Source organism: Ascidiella aspersa, chromosome 1, assembly GCF_963924565.1.
Source record: "Ascidiella aspersa chromosome 1, kaAscAspe10.2, whole genome shotgun sequence".
Classification (NCBI taxonomy): domain Eukaryota; kingdom Metazoa; phylum Chordata; class Ascidiacea; order Phlebobranchia; family Ascidiidae; genus Ascidiella; species Ascidiella aspersa.
In genome coordinates this window covers 9187253-9206778 of record NC_139447.1, presented here as the reverse complement: position 1 = coordinate 9206778, position 19526 = coordinate 9187253, and the positions used below count along the sequence as shown (strand labels likewise).

Genomic DNA, 19526 nt, shown 5'->3' with positions numbered 1-19526 from the left:
TATTAAAAATTAAAAAACACTCATTTGGAAGTAAATTTATCAATTTGTTAAACTTATCAATTGCCGAAAAAAGTGCTATACAGTACAATAAGCTTAAAATACAAAAAGTGCCATCAGTACAATAAGCTTAAAATACAAGAAATTTAAGCTCAAAAAAGATAACGAGGTATCTCAAGCAGCGAAATGTATGCGTTTATACCTGGCGTTGCGTGTTTTCCGTCTTGGCCACAAAGGCCGAGTTTTCTGTCCTCAAGTGCTTAAGTTCGGCCCGCAGCTCGTCGTTCCGGCCGGTCAGCTGGTCAACTTGGCCTCGCAGAAAGCCTGACCCTTCGTCGGTTTGCTTAGCCTCCATGGCCTGCAAAAGAAGTTTGTTTAAACATTAAGCAGTGAAATCGCATCGACATCCACAAACCCCGAATAAAAAAGGAAGTGTGCGCCTTTTAAAAAATCTCAAGCAGTTTTTTGTGTGAATATTATAACAGTAGTTATTATATGACTTTGTAAACGTTTTCAACGTCATAACCCTAATTAATATTCACTTTTTAAACTTTTAAAGATAAGTTTAAAGTTATATGAAATATTTCGCATCGTATTAGTTTCCAAACTTCTGGTTAAGCGATGAGCCAAACATTGGTTTAAAATAATGCGTGTTTTTTTAGTTTTACCACCACTGTGAGGGCCTAAATTACTTAAACAATGGAAGTGTAGCATAATGAATCTATGATAGACAAAATGGCTGACAGTAATAAATAGCTTTTATTTGTTAACATGTTGGATACATTACGCTTTCTAGTTTGCGTGAACACTTTTTACAAAAGATTGTTTTAAAAGAGCTGATTGAACTTCTTTCTAACTTCAAGAACAGTCAACACGTTACTGACAGCTATTTTTCCTACCCAAATGTTTTCATTGGTAAATATTGGTAACTAATATCTCTTATCGCGCAAACTCACGTGAAGCAATCTTTCGAGCGACGGCACCCTGATGACGTCATTGCGTTGCGGAGCGTTCTGTGAGCTCTTGAGCGCCTCTAGCGTGTCTTTCATGGCGGCGCGTAGCTGCTCGTTCTCAGTTGCTATTCGCTCGCTCTCCTGAAACAAATATGCATCCGTTTACACAACTACACGCGCTGAGCTGACCAAAGTGTAATTTGTATTTCATTTGAATTGTTCACGCTATGGTAAACTCAAGCCCCGTAAAAAAGTTACGCAGCTAGCAAAAAATTATGCTTTGGAGCGATTTTCACGCTTTTACTTCTTACGCAGCCATAGTACAAACGCAATTTTACGCCCATCTCAGCTCAGCGCAGCTGTAGTGTAAACGGGCCTTAAAAAGTGATCAACAACAATAAATCGTCCATGAACCCTGGACTTGATTAGTTTAGACAAATAGGGTGAATGTATTTTTGACTATTTTTTAATGTTTTATGACACGTAAAACAGTCTACTTGATACAGTTTATGTTCGAAATAAATGCTCTAAACCACACATACAGAAACGTAATAAACAACAGCAGCAATTTGTATTTGTAGTTGCTTCTTTTTGCAGATTCCACTGTTATGTTTAGTTGTATATTGAATTAAAGTCCAATAATTTACATAGCTTATTTTTTGGTTTGCATTGAAAACGAAAAAAATAATAAAAATTGCAATTCGTATTCAGGGTTCAATGATATAATTTAGATTTAAGTGGCGATTTTTTATGACGGTAAAATTGGTTATTTTCCTATTTTTCTAAGACGTATTATCTTAATTGTTTAATGATTTACCTAGATTTTTTTACGCGCGCCGCACATTAAAAAAGGTGTAACAAAGTTACAAAGCGTAAAATAGATAGGCCACGTATATGTTATAACCAGGTAGTTTATCTGCCGTTTAACAACGACACAAGCAATCGAGCAGGTTACCAAAAGACCAAAAAAGAGGGACAAACTTTGTTAAATCGACCAAAGCCTTTTTCCATGATAAATAGTTGTAATATGTGACAGTTGTGACACCATATAAGTGAGTTCAACGCCAGACTTTCTCGGGTAAAGTCAGTGACTGTTTCATATTCATGCATTGTATGCGTATTGCGTACTAAAATTGTATTGTCAAAAAATGCCAAACATCAAAATCCAAAATGTTGATAAAATTTTGCTAAACTAATTTTAAAAAGTCGACGACGAATTCTCACATTCTTAAAACAAACAAATAAAAACAGGACAATTTCCTACCTTGGTAAGACGCATGTTGTCGGCTTGAGCTTCACTCAACCTCCTGGCTGTTACTTCAGCCTCTCCACTCAACTTGTTCATTTCTTGAGCCAGACTTTTTTCCACTTGTCTGCTCACGTCAAAGTCGCTTCGACTGACGCTCCTGTGCAAAACATGCTTACTTTATTAGCCAATTCAAAGTGACCGTTTTAATTTTTTTAGTGTTTTTTTGTGTTTGAATAGTTGTGTGAGCTACCTTCATCTGGCAAAAATATGTTTAAAGACAGTTTTGACTTTCTTAAGGTGTGTTTTAGTTTGTTTGTGATTTTATCTTTTGGAGCTTAACAAAAAGCATGAAGTATTTTGCTATACTCTTAGTTTGAACACTTTCTGAGCACTTTTTTGTGTTTTTTTTTGTCTAAAATAAAACGCAATTATTGTAAACAACAAAAAATAAAAACATCGTGGAATAATTTACGTTCTACAAAAAGTGCCGTGTTTTGGGGGAAAAAGGGTCATCATTCCGCTGAAATACTTACAATTTTTCCAGAACGAAATTAATAAGAGCACATATTTTCATATAATTTCCTACTTGTCGCTGGTTTGTCCCAGTTTGCGCTTTCTCTTCAGTTGGTCGATAAAGTTGTTGATGTCGTTGAAGTCGTCGGGATGCAAGCCTTCGCCCATCGCCTTCTGTGTGTAAGACTGCGCCTGGAGACGAACCTGCGGCAAGAAATAACGATCGTGGTTAAATCTCCATTTGATAACTGATTTCAAGTAACACCTTAAATAGCTTTCGATGTACTGTGATATTTCACGACAGTTTTTGTTTAATAAAAATGTGTAGTTTCTTCGTTTAACGATTATCGAGGTAATAAAGTTGAGTTTGCCCTTTATGAAAACGTTTAGTGATTTGGTGATCTTTATATAAAATACGGAACCCAAAACTTCGAGTACAACTATAATATTTTCTGCACTTTTAAATGGAAGGAGAAATTGCATTTATTTTTGTCACCAACAGTAAAATGAAGGATTAGAAACAAAATGCATTACAATAGTAGTTCATAGCCATTTTGAAGTAATTTGAAAGAACCGCTATATAAAACTTAACAAAAAAACATATTGAGAATAATGTTTTTTTCCCGCAATAAATCGATTAGTACCAGCAACGCAATAAGCGCTTTAAAAAAATCCTATTTTTATACACAAATAAAAACAAAAAAACATGGAGCTAAAGAACCGTCTTTCATCATGGCACATATTTTTCTATTTACTTGGGGTTTTAAACTATGCCTTTACTTATTACCAGGAAACAGTAAAAATACGTTTTTTAAATTTGTCTTTCGTGACACCTAAAAAAATAAGACATTGCATTAAGAGACCACTATTTAACCAAGTTCGGTACAAATACCCATATTTTTGTGTACAGCTATACTTCGAGAGGCCATTTCGCTGCCTCAAAACACACAGGGCATATTAACGTTTTGTTATACCTATTAGAGCCTTTTTATAGGTCGATTGACAAACAAATCCGAACTTACGAACGACATACGGACACTCAGAGCAACATGTCAAGAACCGAGAAGATAGCTCTTTCAAGGTCGAAAACGCTGCGTTAGATCGTAAACCGTCACCAAACCGATATCAGTCTAGATTTCTAGAACAACGTAGCACCAATACTATACAGACATACATTCTCTCGTGGGTATTACTGTGTATTTGGCTTTATTATGTTGTTGGTCTAAATACTATGGTATAATAGATTGCTATGCTTTTTAATTAATGCGCTGTAGGTCTTATCGTGCGTTTCCGATATTTTATCGTAATTGTCGGACATCCCTCACATGGACTGAAACAGAGGAAGATACCTGCAGCTTCAGCTCCAATCTCTCATCTTCCAACTTCTCGATCTCCTTGAGGAGGACCTGGTTCTCGGCTCTGTACTGCTGCTGCCTCAGGGCTCGGGACTTCCGGAGGTGAGCAATGTCCTCCAGGTTCCGAGGAGCGACTCCCAGACGGTCCCGGTAGTCCTCGTTTTCCTCCAGGAGCTGTTAATGAAGAAGAAGATATTTGGGTTTTCTTTATTTCTTCCTCTAAGCATCACCAGATCATTTGCGCATTAGGATTTGCTATCAAGATTAGATAAAAAAAAACCTAAAAGTGTTTTAACCTCAAAAAGCACAAAAAATGAGCTATTAAAATAAGTAACTCTTTATAAAATACATCAAAACGAAATTGTCTTGCTTGTTTTGTACACTTGTAAATAAAATTTTGGGTGACTTTTTCCTTAAATTAACCCTCGTTTTATCATTCAATTTTTATTAATTGGTTATGAAGTCTCGTTAAGTTTAAAAAAAACATCCTGAACAAATTATTTTGTTTCAAATGGGTTCATAGAGAATTTGTTTACCTTTTTTTATTTATATTACATTATTAACATTTTAAAAATAAGTTGAATCAACAATTTATTTGAACGATGACAGAAATAATTTGATGTGAATATGACTAAAACAAAGTTATTCGCAAAGGGTTTTCGTAGTGCGCAATTTGCTTCCTAAGGCAGGTCCTCTTTTGGAATTAAACCGATTTAAACGCCGTTGGGCAAAGTTACTTCAATTAGGGGTTAAGCAAAACTTGTACTAAACGAAATAAAGCGCAATTTTTCGTCTATCAACTTACATCGTTTAGCTTCTCCTCAACAAGGTTGATGTGTTTCGTCAGATCCTGAATCTTTTGCTCCCTCGTGCGGATTTGTTCCTTGCATTCTGGTGAAAAGAAAATGAAAAAATAATTTCAGTAATTTGCCGGTTCGAACAATTTGACGCATTGATTTTTACGATTGCTACCTGGCACTAAATACATATTAAAGAACGTTTAAAACATAAGTAATAATAGAATTGAAAACTTAAAAAACTTTAGAAAGGAATGCATATATTTCTTAAAAGTGGCATTCACCTGTGCAACCTTTGTTTTTTCGATACACATACTAGCATTTTTGCTAAGGGGCAACTGGAAAGCTTCACAAAAAAACAAAATCGAAACAAAAATATTTTAAATGTTGCGGATACAGGGGAATATTTCTTATTCTTTAGTCGTACTCCAACAGTTACATCAGGAAGCTTACTAATTTGGCAACATTTGAAAGTTAAAAGAAGCTCAAAAGTCTAATGAAACTCTTCGTACCTAAGAGAACTCTAAGTACCTAAGAGACCAGTATGAAAACTAATGGATCCGATCCGATACTGAAGTCTTTATCAGTGTACACCTAAGAGACCAGTACACCGCAAGGTTAGAAACCACAGACCGATACCGTCGATTTTAACGAGTCCCGGTAGTAAAGTTACCTTTGATCTCGTTGACAGCTTCTGTGAGCCCGTACTGCCCTGATTCCAGCTTGGATATGCGCTTAAGGGCCTCGGTTAGCTTGGCGTCGTTATTAACTGCTTCGTTCTCGGCATTTGTTCGAAGGTTCTCGGCGTCTCGAACCGACGACTGCTGCTTTTGGACTTCATTCTGTAATTTGATATAGGTTTTAAACTGTTGTTGTTTTAACTTAGAAGAGACTACGGAATACTGTAGCAGGAGTAGAGCAGGTGACTCATGAAATGTGTCGTTTAAAACTATTTTTGTCGATTGGGGATCAAAGAATGAAAATTCTATCGTCCCAAATGGTTTTTGATGATAAAGGCAAAAAACAAGCAAATCTTAAAAAGCGCCATATTGGAACTGTATAGCATTTTGTGTTTTAGAGGTTACTGTATTACATAAGTCCCAAAACCTAGCAGTGGATAAGCAGTTCTGGGTATCAGGCAGAGTTCCAAAAAAATGCAGTGGGTGAAATTACACTGCGGTTGCCGTGAGTACAAATATTTTTTCGGCATATTAAATAGATATAGAATATAAAATTAGCGACAAGCACTTATGAAGAGTTCATGTGATATTTATTTTAGGGCACTGTACACTATGCACGGATCTGTAATGTAGCTTGATAATGAATTACAAAGCCAAAAATGTCGAGTAGATCGACATCAGCTTGATTAAGACGTTTCGACACGAGCTTGTATCGCCTTGATACATTAACTGAAGATGGTACAAGCTCGTATACAAACGTCCTTATCGAGATGATTTAAGGATTTAACTACATTTATATATTAAGGAGTTAACTACATTTTATTAAACTGTTTTTTCTAAAATCAAGTTGTATGGGTCAGCAAAAACGACACAATATATAGGTCGTACAATACTAAAAAAATGATAACCACTGCTCATCCCAACAATAGAATTGTTTTTAGTTTGAAAATAATTTACCGAAATACAATTTTTTTCTGGTTTTATCGCACCTGTTTTTTTTTTTCGGTCTATAAAAACAACCTGGATCTTGTAAAAAGTGTTACCTGCAGTTCCCTGATCTGCGATTTGTAGGCAAGAGTTTCTCTATTTGTCCCCTTATCCCGCCTGAGATCTTGTACAATGGCGGTTTGTTCTTCCAGATCGTTGACGGCTTGGTTTAGTCCCTCCTGCAAGGCTTTGATCTGGTCGTCTCTTTCTTCCACTTTCTACATGTTTGCAATAAGTTCGTTAGTATTCTGTACCAGTGTTATAAACAAGTCATTTTGAAATGACCCAAGTCCCAAATTCATGTAATTTGTGAAATAACTAAAGTCTAAGTCAGGTTGTTAAGTCCTAGTCCAAGTCATCAGTTGCCCAAGTCGAATCATTTGTTAAAGTAGTCAAAACTCCAAGTCAATTCAATGATATAAAAATAAAACGATAAACTCATAACATTGGTAAACTTAGCCGACTGTTATAAACAATAATTTAACCAAAAACAACATATATAATACCAACTATTTAAAAAAAAATTGAGATAAATAGTCGAATTTTACAAAACAAAACATTTTTTCAATTCAAGTCATTCCCAAAATTTCGACTCAAGTCATTCACTCGATTACTTAAGTCCAAGTCAAGTTTGGGCAAAATAATGAAGTCAAGTTAAGTCATTTACAAACAGTGACTTAAGCGCACTTAAGTCAATTCATTAAAACACTGTCCTGTACCATATACTGGTACAATATTTGCTTAACACCACACTGTAGTTAACATAATTACAGTCAAGTTACAGTAAGCACTACAGGTAAACTGATGGTATAGAACACCGAGATAAAACATGTAGTAAATTTTAAGTAAAATAAAAAAGCATACAGCACGTGTATCAGTATTTTTACTTTATGAATCCGTAAGTAGTCCTTGGAAAACTAGGCCTTCTTACATACGATAAAAGTACACATCAATATGGCTAATGCACCGTATTTCGTTCATACACAGATACCCGATGTTTCGGATTGAATGAATTAAAAACGTAATTCCAGATTTTACTCTATTGAAAAAGAGAGAAAAAATATACGCCTTTATAGCCTAGAAAGGTTGACCCAGATTGCCTAGAATAAACATTATTGCCAGGAATAAACACAGGTTTCTTAACAATGGTTTGCATCATGTAATTATTTTGTTTGTCCAATGGGTTAAAAATCAGAGGTTCCGAACCAGGATTCCGTTTTTCAAAACTACTGGCACTTAGAGATTCCAAAATGTTGGGAACCATTGGGTTAAAAAAATGAGTGAAGCAGCTATGCTTTTAACAAACTCTCACACCTTTGTCAATCGCTCCACGTTGATCCTGTCACGATCCAGCGAAGCGGCTGCGATCTTCTCTCGAAGGACGGCGATGGTGCGCGCCTTGTCGGCAACATCTTTATCTTGCTCCTGCAACCTCCGTCTCCACTCCTCCACCTTCTCATTCACCGCGTTCGCGATCGAGTCCTCTTCTTCAGCCTTGCTGCGCAGCTGATCTTGGAAGTCGGCCACCTGGATGTTGAGTATTTCTCTTTAGATTTTATTCGACTTAAAAGTAGGTCGAAGCATTAGTCTTTTCTGTTTAAGTTTGTGTTCCACGTTCCTGCATATGTTGGGATCAATTTAAAAGTTCTGGTTATTGTCAAACCAAAGTCATTGCAAAAGTTTCGGGTTGAATTGAATAGCTAACCTTCATCCAGTGCTGCAGAGTCGGACTTGAGACTCAAGGAGTCTGTTTGATTTGCTGGAGTTGGACTTGGGACTCGAGTAAGACCACGTAAAACTACCCGAGGGTCCGACATGTGCATGCGCAGTACCAAATTTTTAAACTAATTTGTCCGCCAACTGGAAATTGTAAAGGTGGAATAGCACATGGTGAAAATTTTCCAACCACGCATTGTAAGTGAATAAATTATACGACATCCCTGTAAGTGGATTACTGAGTGTCCACGCTATTTTAGTTACGTAAATAGGCGGAATACAGGCTGTAGAGTCGGGACCAGACTTGGGACTCGTCAAAATCGCACAATTGACCAGAGTCGGATTCGGGGTATTTTTAATCGACTCCGCAGCCCTGGTCAAAGCATTATTCTTTGCTGGAATTTTTTCAGAAAACTGTTCTGTTCCTGCATAGGTTGGGATCAATTTAAAAGTTCTGGTTATTGTCAAACAAACTTGTTGCTAAACCGTTTGAGAAACGTTTTGGTTCAAATAAATAGCTGAGATTCATCCTAAAACTGTTGCTTAATAAACATAGACCAATTAGTTAGCATTGCAACTTCGGGTTAAGATAGTTTTGGTAGAAGGCCAGGTGAATGATGTTAAGATATTCATAACACAAGTGTGGACCTGACCTGCATTTTGAACTGGGCATTTTGCCGATGCAGGTCGTCGGTGAAATGATCCGACACTCCGACAAGTTTCTTCATTTTCTCATATTCATCCACCATCTTTTCCATGTCCTGCTGACCGCTGTCCATCATCTGTTGGATGTTGCGCTTCTCCTCCTCCAGTTCACGGTTCCTCTCCTCCAGTTTCTAAAAGACACGGTTTGTTTTTTTCCAATTTATTATATATTGTGGACAAAGTTATTCTATTTCAATACTGCTCTTATCTAAAATGGATATATTTAATTGTAAGTCATGGTAACTAACATAAAATGATGATTGCAAAAAAATTTTACTAACATATTTATTACTATATTTTTGCATGAAATAGGTACTGTCAAATGTAATTAAATTTGGTTTTGCTTATAGGTGTTACCATGTAAAACATAATCCTAAATAGTTTAAGACAAGGACATATGATTGTTCAAGTTGCATTTAGAAAAGAATTAAAAAAAAATGTTTATTATTGTAATTTGGGTTCATTTTTAAAACTTGAATTTAAAGAATAGATAAAATCAACTGTTTTTTATATATTTGAGTAAATCAAATTACCTTAAGCTTTAAAGAAGTCATAAAACGAACCGATTTTGATCGTAATTTAAGTAAATTAAATAAACATGAGTTCAAAGGAAGTCACAAAACAAGCCGTTTGTTACCGTAATTTGAGTGAGCAGATCGGATATTTGTGCATTCTTCTCCATCATTTTTTCGCGGGTTTCTGTGTTTTCCTGTCCCTTTGCAGAGAACTTTTGCTGCTGGTGGTCATCGATGATGCTTCGGTAATCTCTCACCTCTTGACGGATCTCTTTTACCTATAAGCAAAAAAGTTGCGAGCAAATGACTGTTGACACTAATTTTTTTGACTACTTTTTTTGTTCATAAAATTTGCACCAAAATTATATGAATATAACTATAGATTTCACAAAAAAAATTTATTCCTGCAATTTAGGCGTTTTTATAACCTATGCAGTATTGCAGTATGTATTGGTACGGAAATGTTTACTTCCCTGGTTTAAATAAATTGCTTTCTTTCAGTTGCAACCCAACATTTTTGTAATTACAATCAGTGCAAGGAAAACTATATGTAGCAAAAGTAGTAAAGCCGGGATTTGAACCGCAACAGCTAGTTATAAATTGGGACAACTATATATACATCAAGTAAAAGAAAACTAGCTACAGAAATATATATTTTTAAGTAAAATAGATGAAATAGCATCATTTTATCTTTAACCTACAGGCTTTTCACCTACATCAGACTATTAGGGTATTATTTGTGATTTGATAAAACCATATAATTCCTCTTAATATTATTGAAAATAAGTATGCGTTTTTCAAAATTGAAAACTTTGACTTTAATATTCTTTAGTAAAGCAGGCATTAATTTAATGGATGAACACCTTTTTTCTTATAAAGTTGAACTTGTTATAATTTATTCGTTTAAGTCAGGGGCGTGCAACCTGCGGCCCGCGGAACCAAAATATGTGGCCCGCAGTGTGCTTTGGTCTTTTGGCCCGCACCACTAAACATTCAGGTAACTGTTAAAATATTGAAACTTCCTGACTGTTCCTTAGTCTAGGTCGCCTTATATAGCATGTAAATTTACTTTTGTGAAAAACAACTTTGTGTGAAAGTGAATTGCACTGAGCGCTGCAATTTTTTTGTTCTTGCTTTCGAATAGCTACTTATGACCATGTAAAAAAAGCTTATTAAAAATGTCCGTTTGATCTTTTTCGCTCATTTGAAATGTAATTGTTTTATATTCAATTTCAATGTTCATGTGAGTTGTAAAAAAAAGAAACAAATTTCTCTGCGCAGCGCAGCAAAAAAGTAGTTTTTTACGGCGAACATCTCGATCTAAATAAGTTTGCACAGCTGAGAAAATTAGTCGCTTTTAAGGTGGCATTGTTCGGTAACGTACGTGTGTGAGCAATTTTTTTTATGGTAGTCACTAACACAGTGGTAGGCCAACTGTGGACCACAATTTATTTTTGAATAGCTTGGTGTTATCATGTACCGTAGTTGTTGGCCGCATGACAGCCGTACATTCATTGGACTTTATTTTAACAATTGGTGTGGCATATAATGTTTTAAATTGGCTCAGCTTGGAAAGACCCACGTGCCAAATGTGGTCTTGTGAGCATGTAAAACTATATTTTTTGCCAACTTCAACTCTATGTATACGCAAATGTTTTGCGCTTCGCGTGTATATGTAGAATATTTCACCCTAAAACCAAATATCCTCCTGAATCCGCCTCAGTTTTCGTTGTAGTTTTACGTAGTGGGCCTTCAAGTAGCTCTGAAAAGACTACTTTGGGCCGCAACAAAACGTTTGTCGACCACTGCACTAACAGGTAGACGACGAGATATGCAAGTGGCCCGTGGTCTAATCCGAATACACATATTTGGCCCGGCAGTATGAAAGGTTGCACGCCCCTGGTGTTAAGTTACCATTCATAGTTAAATAATATTTTTAGGCATGGTACCTCAATTTTTAGATCTTTGCTTAGTTTTCTTTCTTTGTCCAGTTCTTGATCTAGATCATTTTTTTCCGCAGTTATTTCGCTTAGCTCCTGCTTTATGTTTTCCAAGTTTTCTTGAAGGATTTCCACGTTTTGCATGAGTCGGCGATTTTCTGCTCGATATGACTCAGCGTCCTGTGGAAGACTTCCACTGGCACCAAATCGCTACAAAAGTTTTCAAGGGAAACTTGTTATTTTTCACACTTATGAAAAATAAAAATTCTTATAAAACAGAAAGGGTCTAAATGTAACTTTTTTTCAAAAAAGCAGTTTTATGCGATATAACCAATGGGTAAATTACACAATTTACCCTTTCTCCATCTAGTTCCTTGGTTAAATGTTGGATTTCAGCTTCTTTGTCGTCAAGAATGTCAGCTTGTTCTTGCATGAGAGCATCCACAGTTTTCTCTCGGTACTAAAACAGGTTTGATTAGAACAAAAATTAGAGATCACAACAAGATAATTGTATTTTACTGGTTTAATGTCTATAATTAGCAAACTTCTCGGGACTTGATATAGTTGTTTAATTTTGCTGAAGTGAGACTAAGTAGATTACTAGAGTCAAATAAAACTGATAAGGCCACAAACTGTAAATTGTAAAAATGGATTAGAATAGAGTAAAATGTTTTTCAATTATCTATTGTGAGTGGATGAGTGAAATGACACCCCTATGAGCGGATTGCTAAAAAATATCAACTTTTGCCTGGAGTGTGTCACAGACTAGATCGGGAAACGATCCCCAAAGTAGCTGCTAAGGATAGGAATGACTTTACTTTCTCAAGCAAGACGTTTATTGGACAGAACGACAATCAGTATAAGGCAAACCATTGCACACCAAGTAATCGCATAAGGCTTCAGCTTGTCTCTAACCACCGAGATTGCAAACTGTGCTCAAAATGCGTCCGATTCGCTCGTTAGTTACGCTTCAAAGGGTTACAATAATTAAATTTGTGACAGAGTGGTTATTTTTAACTAAATCTGCAGTCCTAGAATAAACCCATTATACTGGGTTGGGGGTAAATTGGCATCCAAAAACAACAAGTTTTGTGCAGATCAAACAGCACACAAATGAAGATCTTTTGTAATAAATACTTCATATAGTCATTAATTATTACACCATTGCTCTCTTCATTCCATAGGTTTGGGCAAATTATTATAATTTGGATTTTGCTATAAAGTTTAAAGTTAATTTTGTAAAAAGTATATCACAAGCCAAAAATTGAGTTTTGATTGGGGCTTCTCGTTCATCACTCCAGATTGCATTCTGTGACAAATGTTTACCTAATTTCCTTTTGTAAATTTTTGTGTACACCTGAATTTATATTCCCCTTTAACACATCAGCCTGAAAAAAATTAATTGCACCTGACAATTTAGAGCTACACATTAAATATAGTGAAAAGTGTCATAAAATGCAGACAGGACATCACTAAATATTTATTTAAATTGATAAGAAAATTGATAAGTACAATATGGTTGTTGCACATAACCTTTAAAAAACTAAGATGTGTGTACATACATCCATAATGGCCTTAGCCGATTCAAACAGCAGAAGTAGCTTTTGTGGATCATCCTTAAATTTTGAGCCATCAACATCTCTCAGTTGTGTAAATGCTTCTTCCATAAATTCCTCATCTTCTGTCTTTGATCCTCCTTTCACCACCGAATCGATTATATCCCAATTAACGTTGGGTGGCATGATGCTTTACAATTTTAATAACATTCTCTTAAAACAAAGTGTACATGGTTAATAACTTTCGTAATATAAAGGATTTAGTCAACATGTTGTGTTGCTGAATTAATAAACGGACAACTGGCACCACCTAGATCAGTGGTTCTCAACCTTTTATGCTTCGTTGCCCCCTTTGAAAGGCTCTCAACTATTAAAAACAAAATTAGGTTAACTGGTAAATTTTGTTACTAGTGACACTTTGAGGATTATGCCCGTGGCCCCCCAAACACTGCTCCGTGGCCCCCAGGGGGGTCGGAGGGCCACGGTTAAGAAACCCTGACCTAGATTAAAAACTCAATATTGAGCGAGACCTAAATTATAAGTATGTATTAAATTACTTATAAACCTTGGTCGACTGTAAAAAAAAAATTATATCTAAAATTAGTGCAGTACTGAAAACGATGAAAAATATAAAATAATCACCAACTTCTGATTACATTCCATAATTTGTGGCAGCCAAATATTTGCGCCAAAATTTTTTCGGCTTAAATCCTACGCCAAAATAGGACAATTTTTTTGGGGTAAACTTATTAGGCCGGCGATATTTCCATTTTTTGCAAGCATTTAACATCAAAGATCTTAGTCAGGAAAGCACTGGAATGCAATCGGACATACGGTCTGCTATTTGCCCATATCATCGAGTTTTACATTATTTCTAATATTTATTCACTAATCCATTTCAAATCCTCTGTAATTACCTATTGGACATTTGCCCAACTCGCTCAGGTAAGTTTACAGTACACCAATCAGCAGTGTTGTAAACAAGTCATTTTGAAATGACTTAAGTCCCAGTCAAGTTATTTGTAAAATAACTTAAGTCCAAGTCAAGTCTTTTTGAATAAATAACAAGTCAAGTCCCAGTCCAATTTATCGGTTGCGCAAGTCAAGTCCCAGTCAAGTCATAATTAGAGCAAGTCAACTTCAAGTCACGTCCTTGTCGTAAAAATAAAACGTTGAACTATTGGAATTTTTAATCTCGTACGATTATGAGCAATAACTGAACTAAAAAATGAGAAAAACGCAACTTATAGCAAACAAATTGTTTTATGTGCAAACATTTGGATAAATAGCTCAATTTTATTAAAAAAAGACTTACAGAAAGCACTTTAATTCAACCTAAGTAATTTGCCCAAAAGACTTAAGTCAAGTCAAGTCATTTGCCCGAATGACTTAAGTCAAGTCAAGTCATTTTGCCCAAATGACTTAAGTCAAGTCAAGTCATTTTGCCCAAATGACTTAAGTCAAGTCAAGTCATTTGAAAACAGTGACTTAAGTCAAGTCATTGACTTAAGTTATTACAACACTGCCAATCAGTAAATATATATCGATCTAATGACTTTGTTGTTCGGTAAATAGCCTCTTCTAATGATTACACAAGAGTGATTGTTGGTTGATACTAAAACAACAATAAATTTTTTCTGGTAGCCATCAAATAATAATTTGGGTTAAGTGTTTAAAAGCAACATTAAAAAGTCCCAAAACGATGTACATTTTACGCAAACAAGCGAATTCGTCAAAACTGCTGCAGCGGTTTTCAAGACAACCGCGTCCCTTTTAAAACAACAGAAACTATTTCCTAATCCAAAGCGGCAGCATATCTCTTTGCTTCTTAGTTATTTTTGCTGCTTGCATAAATTTATGTTATATTTTTATATAGACTTACAGCTGTAGCTATATAAAGCAAACGTTTTTATATTTATTATGTAGAAAGTTCAATAATATGCTGTTACTTTTTTAAACTTGTATTTTAAATAATTACACAAAACCTAGTTTGCTTCAAACGGAGACTGATATAAACACAAAAAAATAGTTTATTAGAAAAAATTATTTAACGAGAATTAAAAGCACCTGCAAGCTTACAAAAGAAACATTGGTGCAACAGCCGTTTGCTGATTTTTCAACAGATTTTCAGCGAGACTGTAGCTGTGTAAATTATGGGACATTTTAGGTTTTTTAATATTACTTAAGGTTAGCATTCAAGCGGCTTAACAAAAAAATATTGAATGTTCAACATTGTCTGTGAAAGCGGGGCTGGTAAAAATGTGGTTTACTTTCTCGCCCATCGTTCTTTAGAGGGTTTTAAATTTAATTAAACAGTTTATTTTTCGCATTAAATTGGTTGTATTACCAGTCGCGTATAACGACGAATATTATTATGGGCGGAGGTATTCAATTAAACCTATCAATGGCGAATTGGCACATTAATAATTCATTAGGGAAATAAAATGGTAGCCTGTTTTATTGTTGAAACGTACCTATATTTTGTACACCGACAAAAAGTAGTTATTGTCAAAGATTCGAGTATAGTCAAAACGTTTTTTTTATTTCGTATAGGTACGCTTGTGCCAATCTAAATAAAACGAAACTTATTGTCAGAATAGAAGTTGGTAAACACATTCCAAATGCACAATCAACGCATATTATTGATTTTGATCAGTATAGTCTCGTTTCTTATGATAGGATTCACAAAAGGTAAGAGACCAAGCGTATTTTTCTCGACTATAATATTGTTTTTCGACATTTTGTCATTCTAAAAAAATATATAGCCCAGTAGGTCTTAGGTGAAATATAGAAATGTCGAAATTTTCCAAAGATGACCTTGGCTGTCATCCCATCTAGATATATTCGATGTTTAGTGAATTTTTGCGATTCCACGGTAACAGAGAATATGTGTTTTTTATTAGATATGTGTTTTTTTATTATTGCGTGAAAGCAAAACTGATATAGCCTACAATGCCTAGAAAATGTAGCCCCTGTGTTGTTTCCTTTATTCGCGCTTTTAAAACACAATATTATCGGATCGTAGCCGACACCCTATGCCGTCTGGTAGTATCGATAATAATTGTCCAATAATAAGGTGGTATCGCTGACGACCCGATCTCAAATTATTATAGGAGTTTCCGCCACGATTTGCAATCCAACGCAGTAATTATACCTTGAAAGTTAGGCTATTCTTTTTTAAGCACCTGCAGGTATCTGAACTTCTTAACGCTAAAGCAACTTGGGTCTAACAACCTGAAAAGAAATTTCCTTTGAAGGTTTAATTCTATTTATTTTTTTCCTTGGGCATACTAATTACGTCATTTATAATCGGATCATAGTGCGATACTTTTAATTCAAATTATCGGGTATCGGTATGAGTCAAGTGTAGGCCATCCAGTACCGAGTAGAGTAGTGATACAATCACCTGACAGCGGACAGCGGGCAAATCTATTTTATCTGACATTGTACCCAGGAACCAATATCATAATCTTTGGTGATGTCCCGGTCGGCGAAACGTATATCGGCGACGTTTCGGTTCTCGAGTTGCGCGGCTACTATGAGTCGACCGACGAGATGGAAGACATTTTTGAACAGAAGCAACCCTCCCATCTGGCGGGCTGGAACCGGCTCACCCGGCACAACGGCGCCGAAACCATCTGGGCTGTTCGAACCGCCAAAGACGCCCCGGACAAGTACCCCAGCGTTTTGGTAAAAACAAATAATTTGGCTTTTTGTTGTGTTCTTTAAATGAGAAGATCATATTTTGACTCGAAGTTTGCAAAGTGGTAGGCCTACTGCCATTTTTCTTTTGAAAATATTTTCTTTTCATAACTTTTCAGAATTTGATTGAGAAGTGTTACGAAGTTGACAGGTTTATTTTTTCTTTTGTTTAATTTAGAGTAACTAATGACTTTATCCAACCGGGCAACTTAGTAAAATATTTCTGAGTATTATTTGACGCTACATCTGGACTAAGTTTCTGTTCTAATACACATGCGAAGGCGGACTATTTAAATTAACTTTATATTTCTCGAACATCTAAATTTGATTTATCTATGGAAATTTCTGGTGAATCTCGTGTTGTGTTTTGCGATGTTTTTTATTTTCTCGTAAAAACTGAAAAAGCGTATTATAATAGATGCAGCTAGCTACGGACAACTAATGTGCAAAAGTAAGGCATCGAATCATACGGGATACTAATATTTTAATTTATATCGCGTAGATTGCCATGGACTTGACAGTAACGACGACAACCGATGGATTAATCATTTTGATGTCCACCGAAAACCCGTCATACGGCCTTCCGATGTCGATAGTAACAACGGAAAGTAAGTATGCTGCTAAACAAAATTAAGGATTGTCGACAGGCCCATACACACACAATTTTTTTGATGTATACCTTTTTTATTATTTGAGTCACTGGTAACCAGCAAATTCTACTTAGAAAAATGTTTCCATTGTGGTCCATTTTTGGGTAAGTTATTTATCTACTTTTCGTAACTGTTTAAGTCTATAAATCATCCTGCCTTTTTACTTAGCCCATAGCAACACTTTTAAAACAAGTAATAAACTTAGTAGATCATAGGAATCGCACATAGGGCAACGATAAAACAATTTAAAGCTTTCTAATTTTCAGAAATTAAAGCCGCTTCATTCGAGTACACATCGTACCTACCAATTTCCAACATACTAAGTTCAGAAAAGGCGCAGAAAGTTTGCAATTCGTTGGACGGCTTTCTGGCGGCACCAGTCACAATCCAATCTCGGGAACATATAACAGCCGAAATGTCTAAAGACAACACTTCTGTCTGGACAGGTTTGTGATGTTAGTGTTTTATTGAAGTTTTCCGTGAATTTTTTTATTTGTATAAAATTCCATAAATTCTAAGAACACCTTTTGTACTGAGGTGTGGTTTGACTAAATAGCCTTCTGTTTTCCTTAAGCCGACTGGTTCGCAGAAGTAACTTTGTATAACTAAAAAGTAAAACGTACGAACGTAGACGTTAAAATAATACCCATCGCTAAAATAAGCAACTATATGGTATTGGTATAATTTTAACACAAATTAAAGTCAAAACAAGTGCTGGCCTAATCCCTTGATTCCATCAACCATAGCTCATTAATCGTTGGCAGAGGATCGGGTCTTAATAAGCTGTGGGCGTACTGTGTTATGCTTTAGGTGTGATTAGCAGCAATTAACTTAATTACTGCGTCGCTCGAATATTTTGTCGCGTTGATATAAAAAAAAGTCTGTTCGTGTAATCAACTCGCATAATTACATTTTCATTACTTAATTTTAATAGCACGGTTCTTTTTAAGCTGTCAAATTGAGAATGAATAGATTAGTATAGTTCAGAATTTTAAGATTAGGTTTCTAGCAAAGCAGATTTTCAGTTTCTTGCCGGTTTAGCACTAAATTTATAAAACTAACATAAATGTTTTGTACGAAATAAGAGAATTTAAATTGCCAATAAAACAAGAAAAAATGAAATATATTTTAAAACAACCACTCGTTATGATAACAACGAAATCAGCAAAGCGGGAAGAAGGTCACAAGGCAAACCAAAAAATGAATATTAAAATCAAGTCGTTACGTTTAGGGAATAATCCTGCATTCGTACAATTAGCCTTAGTTTGGCCAATGCAAGTTCTTGTAAAAAAAACTTGCTTTTGTTATGAGTTTTGTGACTAAAGACATTTTCGTACGATTGTAACAGCTAAAAGAAGCTACGCACATTTATAAAACAAGGCAGTCAAAGCTAAGTGACCACCTGCACCCCATAGGCCTACTTTTTTTTCAAGTTGTACGTCGACCTTTTGTCTGAAAACGTATTTACGCTAAGTTTTGCAGTATGTAATATCATTGTCGTGGCGTGGCGTAACGCTTCGTCAGATTACTTCATTAGCAGTTTTTTGTGAAGTATTTCCTAAGATCTTTTTGGGAAGGTACTGGTATGCATTCCAGCCAAGGTGCATTTTGCAATGTTCTATTGTCTTGCCACAACGTGAAAACCCGTACAAATTACTTTTAAATACTGACGGAGCCAGACGATCACCATCCCACCAGCTATTTCAACAAGTGTAGGAAAGTACCTTACTTATTCTAGAACTGTTTTGTAGGGTTTTATCGCACCAGCTCGCAAGATACGTGGAAATGGCAAGAAAACGAGGACACTCTCCAGGTGTACGAAGTGGCATACGAATTGAATACGAAGGCAGATGCGAGCGGCTGCCTCGCTCTCACAGCTGAAGGAGCTTTTCAACCAGTCAACTGCTCTCAGTCGATGCCGTTCGTTTGCGAAAGCGGTAAGAACTTACGTTTGTTTCTCAATTGAGTCTTCTACTATTAACAGCCATGTAGGTGAACTGTATCTAAAATAGTGTTGTTATACCCTTTAGTGGCATATCGACATTCATAATGCTTGAAATTGTGAAATAGCCGTAATACAGCGCGGGCATTTTTAATAAAAATATTTAAAAAGTTCTTTAAGAAGTCAAACTTTGTAGGATATCCTACACCTTCTTTGAGAAGTCAAACTTTGTAGGATATCCTACACTTGACAGTTTATTCCGATATCGA

At 35.7% G+C, this 19526-nt stretch overlaps 1 protein-coding gene across 1 annotated transcript in view; it reads right to left on the bottom strand.

Moving 5' to 3' along the window:
- LOC146167108 (centrosomal protein of 290 kDa-like) overlaps nucleotides 1-13160 on the bottom strand; it is an 88031-nt gene extending 74871 nt beyond the window's left edge. The window contains exons 1-14 of the mRNA XM_083380725.1: nucleotides 12970-13160; nucleotides 11763-11867; nucleotides 11417-11617; nucleotides 9590-9745; nucleotides 8901-9083; nucleotides 7846-8058; nucleotides 6588-6749; nucleotides 5538-5706; nucleotides 4873-4958; nucleotides 4062-4241; nucleotides 2786-2916; nucleotides 2215-2356; nucleotides 954-1091; nucleotides 200-355 (exon numbers count right to left, since the gene is read on the bottom strand). Of these exons, the coding sequence (XP_083236851.1) occupies nucleotides 200-355; nucleotides 954-1091; nucleotides 2215-2356; nucleotides 2786-2916; nucleotides 4062-4241; nucleotides 4873-4958; nucleotides 5538-5706; nucleotides 6588-6749; nucleotides 7846-8058; nucleotides 8901-9083; nucleotides 9590-9745; nucleotides 11417-11617; nucleotides 11763-11867; nucleotides 12970-13149 (2202 nt within the window). The 5' untranslated portion in view covers nucleotides 13150-13160. The remainder of the gene's footprint in view (nucleotides 1-199; nucleotides 356-953; nucleotides 1092-2214; nucleotides 2357-2785; nucleotides 2917-4061; nucleotides 4242-4872; nucleotides 4959-5537; nucleotides 5707-6587; nucleotides 6750-7845; nucleotides 8059-8900; nucleotides 9084-9589; nucleotides 9746-11416; nucleotides 11618-11762; nucleotides 11868-12969) is intronic.
- Nucleotides 13161-19526: the final 6366 nt, after the last annotated feature.